The sequence below is a fragment of the Bactrocera latifrons genome, unplaced genomic scaffold (assembly GCF_001853355.1).
Source record: "Bactrocera latifrons isolate USDA-ARS-PBARC rearing strain unplaced genomic scaffold, ASM185335v1 scaffold_386, whole genome shotgun sequence".
Taxonomy (NCBI): domain Eukaryota; kingdom Metazoa; phylum Arthropoda; class Insecta; order Diptera; family Tephritidae; genus Bactrocera; species Bactrocera latifrons.
In genome coordinates, this window is record NW_017537030.1 from 150,463 (window position 1) to 162,886 (window position 12,424).

Genomic DNA, 12,424 nt, shown 5'->3' on the forward strand with positions numbered 1-12,424 from the left:
GGCTACGCTGGCTAGGTCATGTTGTCCGGATGGACGAAAACGCTCCAGCTCTGAAAGTATTCGACGCAGTACCCGCCGGGGGAAGCAGAGGAAGATGAAGACCTCCACTCCGTTGGACGGACCAAGTGGAGAAGGACCTGGCTTCACTTGGAATATGTAATTGGGGCCACGTAGCGAAAAGAAGAAACGACTGGCGCGCTGTTGTTAACTCGGCTATAATCGCGTAAGCGGTGTCTACGCCAATCAAGAAGAAGAAGAAGTGGGTGCAGCATGTCAGTTGACAAAAGCAGATAACGTTACGAGGCATCTCGACAGGCAAAAATATATCTCAATACTAATTGTATTGCTGTACGTATTGCCAGTAGAGACTCCATATTGCTTATGGATTATCTAATATCTGGAATACTAATTTCTATGTATAATATGTAATAAATTGGAAGCAATGAACTGCCACTTCAGCARTTTGACACATTAGTTTCCATTTCTATGAAAATTTCGAAGAGGTATACATCAACTATTTGATATGTCGCTGTCGTCTTCAAAATACAATAGTGGTATTCGCTTGCTCTTGCAAGATACCATATTGTAAAAATACTATGCCGAAATATACAAGGGCACGAGAGCACCCATTGCAGAATCTAGTGATATATGAACAGCTGATTCGATCAATTTATTGTGAATGACTATTACGCATGGSTATTGTGGATTGGCGCACCTTCTGCATATATTTTTACCAAAAAAAAAAAGTGTAATAAATCTTTATAATTTAAGTAGAAATTATAAAATATATTTAAAACTTACCTTCCTCAACAATTTAACGACGTAATATGTTTTTATGTAAAATGACAGCTAAAACAGTGTTGCAATTATATTTTTGGGTGACATTACACGCAAATATACATGGGTTTTGGTCTGCCATATTTTACAGCCATTGAAAATAATTTTCTGCGAGTGTTTGTTGTTGTGCCAGTGCACCAAGAGGAAATATATGCAATTCTTGCACCGTGCAAGGGTTTTGSAAAAGCAAGCGAATATCCCTAAAATATCACAAATAACCTATATGCGGTCTCCACTGGCAATATAGTAGGCAACAAACAAATCTATGTCGAGAAAACAGTTATTGCTTGTGGAAATGCCACGTTAAATTACGATTCAAATATTACTCTTTGGGCAACATTGGTGCCATTAATCGATGTTCTTGTCGCATTTCTATCCACACCAAAGTGAGGAATGTTGAACATATCGACGTGTGTTTGTAGATTGAATTGACGATAATTTGGTTTACAATTCAGTTTAACCTTTTTTTTTTTAAATAATAAACATCAGAACGGAAATTAAACATTACTACTGCGCACTAAAAATGGTATCAAATGTTTAATATCAACATAGATATACATATGTATTAACACGTGAAATGGATATTGTCAAATTTAGATTTTGTGTCAGCATACCAATATCCGATTGGATTTGGAAAGTATTTTAGATCTATTTTATTTCAATTGAAATACATATCTGTATATCACTAATCTGTATAATCACTAATACACATAAATAATACATAACATTTGTTTCTGGTTAAAATGGGTATGTGCGGATAGAGATGCTCCAGATCCAGAAAATATATGGTTGGGGCTGTCATAGTTTTGGAGATATTTGCATTAAAATTTCAAAAATTCAACTATTTAAAATGTGTGTTTCTCCGATTTATAATGAATTTTAGAGACATATTTAAAATTTTTTTTTAAGTACTGTAAAATAAGTTTACTTCCGTATTAAGCTTTAGTAGAAATTTTTTTTGCTTTCATCGCTACGGAAAATTAGTATAACCATTATTTKTAATCGAATAAAAATAAGAAAAACGAATAATTATGCCGTCAATGGCATCAAAATCTATTGTTGTGTGATGAGTAATGTAAAATCTTTCACAACTTTCATAATGTCCGTGTTAAATCTGCCAAGGTTATTTTTTTTTTTTATTTTATTTATTTTTTTTTATTGAAGCGCGGCCAAAGACCTGAGGCAGTCGGGTCTACGAAAACCGGAACGGACCCGGATTTTCATCCGGCCAAGGACTGTCAAATCGGTAGAATTCTGCTGTTACAAAAACAACAACAACCTGAGGCAGCCCAGGGTTTGGCTATGTTTTTTGGAACGCCGTCGAAGGCCATCCCAGGATTTCTGGAATAATATGAATATGGTCGCATAGAGGATGTTCTCCAGATAAATAATATAAATAGGAAGGATACCAATAGTTTTCGAGATATCTACGTTTAAAATTAAAAAACTATTTGAATTACGTATTTTTCCCGATTTAAAATTAATATTACACTTATATTTTGCACTTTTATATCCACTGACACTTAACTAATTCACTTGTACATATTTCGTATTATGTAGTGCAAAAATAGGTCACTATTTTAAAGTTAAAATCTATTTATTTAACAATAATGACAGAGTTACGATCTGTCAAATAATCAGTGTTACCATACTAATACATTTGAACAAAGTAACAAAAAACTATAGAAAGATAGATTTATAAAACGAATTTCTTCTTAATTGGCACAGACACCGCTTACGTGATTATAGCCGAGTTAACAACCGTGAGCCAGTTTCTTCTTTCCGCTACGTGGCGCCAATAGGATATTCCAAGCGCAGGTCCTTCTCCACCTGGTCCTTCGAACAGAGTGGAGGTCTTCCTCTGCTTCCCCCGGCGGGTACTGCGTCGAATACTTTCAGAGCTGGAGTGTTTTCATCCATCCGGACAACAATACCTAGCCAGCGTAGCCATCGTCTTTTAGTTCGCTGAACTATGTCRATGACGTCGTATATCTCATACTGCTCATCGTTCCAGCGATTGCAACTTTAATAGTAGTTGTCACCGTCCAACCTCTGCACCATATAGCAGGAGCGGAATTATGAGCGACTTATAGAGTTTGGTTTTTGTTCGACGAGAAAGGAATTTGCTTCATTAAAAGGGGGTCTCTCATCCGAGGCTGGTTGTTCCTTTTCATTGGGGGTGTTTTTTTACGTGGCGGGTCCCAAACCCAGCGCACAACCCTATGCAGGGTATATTTCGCATTCTCACTTTAGCTCGCCTACAAACGGATATTCAAAGACCGAAAGTCGTGAGCTGCTTGAGCCATATGTAAAAAAATCGTTTCTGGCCACTCCCAAGTAAATGGCGATCAGAGAACTTTGATCCCTTGCGTGAACTTTTACACATGACTCCATCCTCCTCTACACATGACTCGATCCTCCAAAACGAAGTTAGAGCGAAAAAAAAGGAATTTTACTCGAAAAAAACCTAAAATACCCCTGTGTTGGACCGACTATGGTTGTTTTTTTTGAAGCGCGGCTCGTAATAAAAAGAAATTTTGTGATAGACAACTGCAAAAATCCTTCGTTTTTGAGTATAATCTATTTTCTTCTTTTCTTTCAGTGCACTTACAAAAGATTATTTGACAGACATAGACATTGATATAGACAATAATTTTAATATTGATATAAAATTGTTTTTGCACTATGTAATGTAAAAAAAATGTGTACAAACGATTTAATGAAGTGTTAGTGGACACAAAAATGAACAATATACGTGTAAAATTAATTTTAAATCGAAAACATATGTAATGTAAATAGTGGTAATTTTCAACTTTAAATACAAATATCTCGAAAACTATCAGTTTCCTGATCCTATTGATCTGGAGAACCTCCTCTATCCGACTATACCCATTTTATTCCCGAAATCCTGGGACAGTATACTAAAGTTTTTCTTATGTGTTTTGCTGATAAATATATACAGTGAATCAATAAAGTTTACATACACCTAGTCCTATTAAATAACGACACGTTTATTTGTCTTAAAATGAATACATTTTGTGTGCTTTTTTATCCATTTCAAAAGATGTATATGTAACATTAAATATAGCATATCTCAATTTTTTTTGTAACACAAAAAAACTTGATACTAAAGCTAAAAATGCGCCAAATTTACATCAAAAAAGTTTACGTAATCTTGTGATTATTTATATAATTCAAAAGTGTAGTAGTTTTAGATGCATTTATTATTTTTTTGGCCTTCAGTTTGTTCCAATTATCTCCCCCGGATGTTGGCGCATGCTCCTTGCTCGATTTCTAGTATTTCCGGATATTTTGACCCACTAAGTCCATAAGGCCCACTAAGTCGATTTAAAACTAATTTTACACCTATATTTTGCACTTTTATGTCCACTGACACTTCATTAATTCGTTTGGTACACATTTATTTTATAGTACATAGCGCGAAAATAGATTTTATTCAAGATTTGACTTATTGTTCAATTCTATTTATTTAACTACAACTAAAGGGTTGCAGTCTGTCAAATAATCAGTGATACTTTATCGATATCTTTTGTGAATGACCTAAAGGAAATAAATTTACCAAAAAAAGGATTTTTGCAGCTGTCTATCGCAAAAAATCGTTTTATCTTTAAATAAAAAAATAACCCTGGTCGGTCCAACGCTGGGGTGTTTCAAGTTTTGTTGGCGTGTAAAACTCCGTTTTGTTAATCTTCCTTTCTTTTATATTTTTGTTAGTTTGTTAAAATATATTAGTATGGTAACACTGTTGTTTTGATATCTACAATTGACTCAAAACGGTTTCAACGGAGCGGTTACAGGAGTTACAGGAATAGCCAGAAATTTAATCAGGTGAATACGGTGCTTGTTCAATGATATTTGTTTGGTTTTTCAAAATTTTGCAAAAAAAAAGGAAATTTTTTTGAATTCGACAAATAATACTTAGGTCGACTGACATGAACAGCTGCTATAAACACTCTGGTTGACTTACGCTAATTTTTGGCACCATAATTAAGGATAGTTGTACCAACCTAGAAAAAAAATTTACTTGTCTTACAAGCGGAAGATGAAGAATTCCCGATACTTTCTTGAAAGGGTGAAAAATATAAGTGTAATATTAATTTTAAGCCATTTTTATTTCCCGAAATCGGTAATAGTTTAATATCCCCCCCATTAAAATCGTAAATCGCCAAATCATATATACAGTGAGTCAAAGTGAACGCATTGAATGGGCATTTACTTATAATGAAACAGTATATATGTGATAACTATGAATATTTTTCCTTTATTTTTTAATCACTGATTAGGTGTCTGTATGCAACCTAAATCATTATTTTTTTAATCATGCACAAAAATAAATAAAATTCAATTTTTCTCAAAGTCACTCAAAATTCAACATCAAAATGAAACTCATACAAGACATTTTTGACAACTGGGTGTTAAGTACCGTATGCATTGCTTGCTATTTTCTTTCGTTTCTTCTGTTTCATTTACTGCATTCCATCAGTTGTGTTAAGTATTTGTTGCAATGGGTCGCCAAAGAGGACAAACTTCTGTATCCGAGGGTGAACTAGTCATTTATCATCACAAAAAAGGGAAAACTCTTCGCGAAATCGGTGAAATTGTGAACAGAAGCTTTTCAACAGTGCAGTGTATAATTAACAGATACAAGAAAGGTCAAGGAGTGAAAAATAAAGAAAAACGTAGTACAAAAAAAATATTTAGTGCTGAAGATGAAMGCTGGATTATAAGAGAAGTGAAGAAAAATCCTACAATAAGTTCTCCTAAACTTGCATTGGCAGCACAAAAATATTTGCATAAGTCCGCTTAATCCCAATACAATGGGCGAACGGCTAGAAACAAACCATACATAAATGAACGTAATAGAAAGAAACGACTAGCCTTTGCTCCGTTCCCACGACAGTCGGGTCTACGTAACCGGAACGGACCCGAATATTTATTCGGTCAAGGACTGTAAATTCGGCAGAACTCTGTCGCTACAACAACAACAACAAAAACTGACCTTTGCTAAATATTTAGGAAAGGATTTCGAGTATTGGAGAAACGTTATTTACGCTGATGAAAGTAAATTTATCCTATACACATCTGAAGGTAAAGTTTGCGTGTGGAGAAAACCGAACGAAGAGTTGAAACCAGCAAATTTAAGTCCTATCGTGAAACATGGCGGTGGAAGTGTAACCGTTTGGGGGTGTATGTCTGCTAGCGGTGTTGGTAAATTGTTTTTTATCGACGATATAATGAACCAATACACTTACCTTAACATCCTCACTCAAAATTTGAAAAGCAGTGCAGAAAAATTGGGCATCCTGGATAAATTTATATACTACCAGGACAATGACCCTAAACATAAAGCCCATAAAGTACGAATGTGATTATTGTTTAATTGTCCAAAAGTACTAGAAACGCCCCCTCAATCGCCAGATTTGAACGTGATTGAGGAGTCAATTGGAAACTGGAATCAGAAATTATCATATAACTAACCGGAAAACTCTGAAAAAGGCACTTCAAGAGGAAATGGGACAATATATCGAGCGAATACTGTACAAAGTTAGTTCAATCAATGCCAAAACGATTACAAGCAGTTAAGATTTCTAAGGGATTCTCCACAAAATACTAACGTAACATATACTTTAATGTTTTCTTTATTTCTTTGTCTAATATTGCAAATATATGAGTTTCATTTTGATGTCTAATTTTAATTATTTTTTATGAATGCAATTTTGGTTTAATACTTTGTAAAAAAAAATTAAAAAAGTAAGCAAATAATAAGAAGATATTTCAACAATGATAAAATAATTGGTATATATAAGAAACAAGTGAATTAAATATAACTTCTCAAACAAAATTGTTTTTGATTTGTTTTGTATGAGTTTCACTTTGACTCATATACTGTGGTTAGAAGAAGGTCTGGACTGACTGCATTAACTTTTGGCATTCCTCAGGTATATTCGGGAATTTGTTTGTTTGCATTATTATCGTAGACTAATGAAAGTCCTTAAATTAAGGGTAGTATTGTCTAAATTTTAACCATTTTGGAGTCATGACTATCTAAACTAAAAGATAACTCGCACATTGTCTGATATAAACGGTTTAAAGTCAACTTTCGATTTTTTGTATTAAGTTGTGCAATAGATATATGAGGATCAGCAATTTTTAACATAAACGCACATTATTATCTGGAAAATATTCCAGAATTTCAATAATATATCTCGCAGATCGGCTATTTTCAGTAAAAAGTCCGCTATAGGCTCTATGCAACTCGTACTCTTTTGGACCAAATAATATGTGTGCGTTTCGATAGTTCTGTTTTGTCGTTAAATGGTAATTGTAACTGTTACTTTGTTTATTGCCTTATGTAGAGTGTCGATTCAAAAAATTGAGTGACGAAGGAATAACGTACAAATTAATTGTTCGGACAACTTTTTCACTAATGCTCTAAAGCAAAAAATAGTAATTAAAAGGAAAGCCGTGGTCATCCAAAATAAAAAAAAAACTGGTCTGATTGATGATCGCCGTATACTTCTCTCATCAAAATGATAGCTCGCGAACAATTCGGCGTCAATTAGAGAACGGTAAGTAGAGTCAGAAAAATTCGTCTTCTACGAAATACATTCACTACAGAAGGGAAAAGCTTTTGCCGCTGAATATAAAAATTATTGCGGTCCAATCGGAGAAAAACAGTGGCGAAATACAGTGAAACATGGATAAGTGAGAAAACTATATAACTGAGAGTAATAGCCAGGACTCGTCATTTTGAGCACCCAAAACCTATATTAGCGAGAAACAGAAATCTCTGTAAGAGAGAGTCGTTTTTCCTTCATGGACCTCCGTAAGTGAGACTGTTAGTTATCTATAGCTCTATAAGCAACAGTCGAGTTTTATTTATATATGCAAATTATTTAAGAGGAACTACAGCTACAATAAAAATGCATGCATATACACACTATTAAAAATGCACAAAATTTTATCTATTACATATTTACTACATTGGTACTTGTTGTGACTTGTTATTGCTGCGTACCTCCATAAGASAGAAATGCCATATACTTGTATTAGAGAGATACTCGGGTTAGTGAGAAATCTCTATACTCCTATTCTTTTGAAGAATGCTATTTCTTGTTAAAAAAAAATCAGTTGTAACATTCGAAATAAAAGATTTTAGCACCATCTTGCTTTTGAAAATCTTTAAAAAGTAGGAGTGACCGCGACGCTAATAGGTGTAATGTATGTATACTATATATCTTCCAAACCAGTCAATCCCCAGATTTGGACAAAAAGAGATTTGTGTAAAAAAAAGTATAGGGAAATACTCCATAACGGTTTTGTTAAAAACTACTAAAAGTGCGATTAATTAAACTAAATCCGCAAGACGCATTAAATTTTACGTCCGGAATGGTACATGAGAACTTTATAAAAGCCACAGTGCCCAATCGGCAAAATTTCATCTAAATCTTTCTTTTCCAGTATACAAATATCAATGATAATATCGGGATAAAACTTTTTACAAATAATATCTAACAATGTATGCCATCAAAAGTCTAAATGCTGTCAAAATTGGATCATAACTGTTAAAACCCCCAGATACCGAAGGTATGGATCCAAGTATTTTAAATAAAATATGTATTTTTCTAAGGACGGTAACTTTGTGCACAAAATGAATAAATATCAATATCAGAATTTTCAAACATTCGGTTGACATTACACCTCATATTTTGGTTAATATAAGGGGATATATTAATGTAATAATAAAATTAAATAAGTCCATTTATTTAGTTTAACAAAATACCAAATTTGATTATATTCCATTTACGATTTCTACATTAATAACTGTTGAATTCTTTCACAACGTTTTTTAATTATAGGTTGTCAAAAAAGTCTTGCGGTATTTTTTTTATTGAATTTTCAATTGTTTATAAAATTGTTTTTTATGACTCATGGCCAGCTCTGGACCGATTCTACGGCTGCTACTATGCCGGTCATGTTAATTTTTTTATAAGAAATTTTAATTTTTTACACTTTATTTTCGATTTAACACGAATTTCTAAATTTTTTTAAACTTTTTACATGATTTTCTGCTTTGTTGGATTCAATTCTACTTCACGGCTTGTTTACTTTAAAGGAAATACTCTTTTTATTTAACTTATCAGTTTACTGATGACCCAATGGGAATAAAGTTCTGAAATTTAAGTTAGTTTGTTTTTATAAATTGGCGAAATCTTCAAAATACATAATCTGAATTGTTAATATTATAACTTTTCAAAAGGTAACATTGTATTAGATTGTTATCTTAGAAAAATGCAGTATCCTATCAGGGAATTAATAAAATTATTTTCAATGCAAGTCATGAATGCCTGACAGGTTTTCTGAAAAGACCCCATTGCAAAAACCTATCCAGACGAACTGGTAGAAATAATTCAAGAGGGCTATGTAAGCAAATGCCAAAAAAACATTCATTGCAAAAATCACACAGCCTTTCGCTTTAAATCAGCCAAAGATCGGATGAGCCTATTGTTTGGCAGTAACACACGTTGAAGCCACTCTTAATCAACAAATCCCTTAAGCCAAGAGTTTTAAAAGGTAAGGATGTTAATCAATTTCCATTTCATATTATGGCGAATAAAAAAGACATAGATTACGGCTAATCTGTTTAAAGATTAGTTTAATAACTGAATTTGTTCCTGAAATCCAGAAATATTTGATATAAAAAGGTTTAGAATTCAGAACACTTTTGTTTGTTGATAAGGCACCTAGTCACTCAGTGCTGGTACAATAGAATATTCAGTTACTGTTTTTGCCGCCTAATACCACTTCTCTGATTCAGGCACTCGATCAGGGTATTATAGCAGCATTTAAAATGTACTACATCAAGCAAACGTTAAGATACATTTTAGATTCAGTGGAAGAAAACAATTTGTTGGTTATGGAAGCATGGAAAAAGTTTAATATTTTGGTTTGCATTACACATGTTTCCTTAGCCATACAACAGTTGTGGCAATCAACCTTAAATGCGAGTTGGAAAAACATTTTACAAGCTTCCGTTCAAGGCGAAACTTTAGCGGATAAGAAATTTGTCCAGAGATTGTAAGTCTTTCAAATAATATAGGTGGCGATGGATTTGACAATATCCAAATGGCTGCTATTACCCGTGTTTTATTTGACCATCAAAAGCAGCTAATATACAATTTAGTTTCAAATTTCATATTTGTAAACGGAATATTAATATTCTATACAAATATATTTATTTTAGTTATTTGAGGTCTAGAATATAAAATACAGAAAAGAAGTGTTCATATTTGTCTTAGTTTTTAGTTAATACGCATCCCAAAAATTTTGGTTTGTTTACATTTTGATCTTTCAAAATGAGGTTTCTCGCTTTGCCAACTACTTTTTTTTTTGGGGGGGAAAAACCTTGAATGAAAAAAGCGATTAACTGGCAATGCCTCTAGTTCAATATACAAGCTATGATATGACAAGCCAACGTAAGGTGAAGGTCGGCTAATTTAATTCGTGGGGACTTGAAATTCGCTACAAGTTTGGAACATTTTCTTGCTCATGAACCTGACATGGGGCTTGTACTACAATTCCAGAGTAAACTTAAATCTTGTGTTGCTGGGTATCAAGAATTGTCTGAACAACAGAAGAAACTAAAACAAAAGTGTTTTAACAGACTTTGTAATAAAAAACCGATAGAGACCGATTAATAATGCAGATAATTCTGCATTAGAACAAAACTTAACAGTTTGTTGGACATATATTCTGACAGCAGTGCTTTTTTTTAAGCCAGTCCAATACGATTGTTTTCAAATAACTAATTTTTTTGATTTTTTTTTTGTACTTATGGATTGAATTTAAATAGTATAGTCATTTATTTTTCTGTTCCCAAATTTATATATGAATCGTGTATTTTTTTACACGATTTTTATTACTAAAAAAAAATTGTTAATAAAAACAAGGCACATATTTTAAAATGGAGTTTAAAAACTCTAATTACTAGTAATATTTGAAAACTTGATTAATTATAGCAAAAAAGGATCAGACTGTACAATAATGAAAAAACTTTAAAACCTAAAAAACGGGAGAAGAAACATCCCGTAACATATATTTCGCTGTTGATTGCACCCGATGTAACGAATGAGCTGCTCCTTTTGCAACAATTGCCAATTTCTGTGGAAATTTGATAACCTTTTTGGTTTTGAATTTTTCAGCAACAATTCCTCGAGAATAGGCTGTCCAGGTAGCTGAGAAAAGTCCGCTAAGACGTAAATCTTTCGCCAGCTTCTTAGCTCGTTTTTTTGCGGTATTGTTCCTGATGGCGTTTTTATCCGAAACATTCTGTACCTTGTACGTCTTCAACCCAGTTTCCAGCCCGAACTCTTGTGTCTTTCTTGAGAACGGTCACAACGTTCTCGGCCTTCTCACTTTTTCTTTTTATCAAAATCTTTCTTCCTGTCAATATGCACATCTTCCTTAAAGCATTAAATAACGCGATAAATGGTTTTAGGGTTAATAATTTGTTTTTGACTCTAACGGACGCACAATATTTTCTGGCATTTTTTTCAAAGATACTAAGATACAAGTTTTTTATTTGAAATTTTTAATTGCACAATATGTTAAAAAAGTAGCGGACAATTAAATTCCTCATATTGTATTATAAAATATAAATAGTAAAGTTTTTTTGTACTGTGTTTTTTTTTAATGTTTCATTTTCTATGATCTCTCAACACTACCACATATTTGTCAATTACACTATGATACTTTATAATAAGGGTGTTTTTTAGACATTTGTATTTGAAGCAGAAATAAAATCGCGCGGGTATTTTTCAAGTCGTCCATCATTTCGAGCTTATCTGCATATACAAGAGACTTCATATCGCCGCACAAAAAAATACTTCAATCTTAAATTCAATTGGATGTCACCCAACAAGTCCACAATACGAGATAATGCGCTAGTTAAGGAACGTATTAATTATGATATAAACAGAATGTATCAAAACAACCTTGAGTTCGAATACCACAACAACCTTTCCTTACAACAAAGCGAATGTATCCAAGCAAACAATATATACATATGTAAACAAACCCACACATCTGTATCTAAACAAAATATCAAATAGTAATCAGTAAACATACTAGTTAGTATAAATAGAAATAAGAAACGTGTAATAAGTTACTCTTAAGAGTATTAATAAAGAGTACACATTACGATGCAGCTCAAACAAATTTTATTTTGACTAATTTTTTACTTCATCTAAAAATTAACAAGGAGCCCAACCGGGATGGCAAATTATTTGCTATCCAAAAAGCCAGATTTTAATTAGAAAGGAATAAAAAAAATTCCACAGGAAGTAGGACTTCCAGTACTAAATTTCAGAAAAAAATTTTAGAAATAATTGGCAATGGATAGAAGTATAAACCTTGTAACAGCGGACAATCTTCTTCTTCTTGATTGGCGTAGACACCGCTTACGCGATTATAGCCGAGTTAACAGCAGCGCGCCAGTCGTTTCTTCTTTTCGCTACGTGGCGCCAATTAGATATTCCAAGTGAAGCCAGGTCCTTCCTCTTCCTCT

At 33.1% G+C, this 12,424-nt stretch overlaps 2 protein-coding genes across 4 annotated transcripts in view; one reads left to right on the forward strand and one right to left on the reverse strand.

Moving 5' to 3' along the window:
• Nucleotides 1–12,424, reverse strand: part of LOC108972215 (rabankyrin-5) — a 163,555-nt gene that overhangs the window by 96,364 nt on the left and 54,767 nt on the right. The gene's annotated exons all lie outside the window — the stretch shown is intronic.
• LOC108972216 overlaps nucleotides 1,198–12,424 on the forward strand; it is a 15,288-nt gene continuing 4,061 nt past the window's right edge. For 2 of the 3 annotated variants that reach the window (XM_018938737.1, XM_018938740.1), the window contains exon 1: nucleotides 1,198–1,363. In XM_018938737.1, coding sequence (XP_018794282.1) covers nucleotides 1,361–1,363 — 3 coding nt within the window. In that variant the 5' untranslated portion in view covers nucleotides 1,198–1,360. The other variant, XM_018938739.1, reaches the window with a different exon arrangement.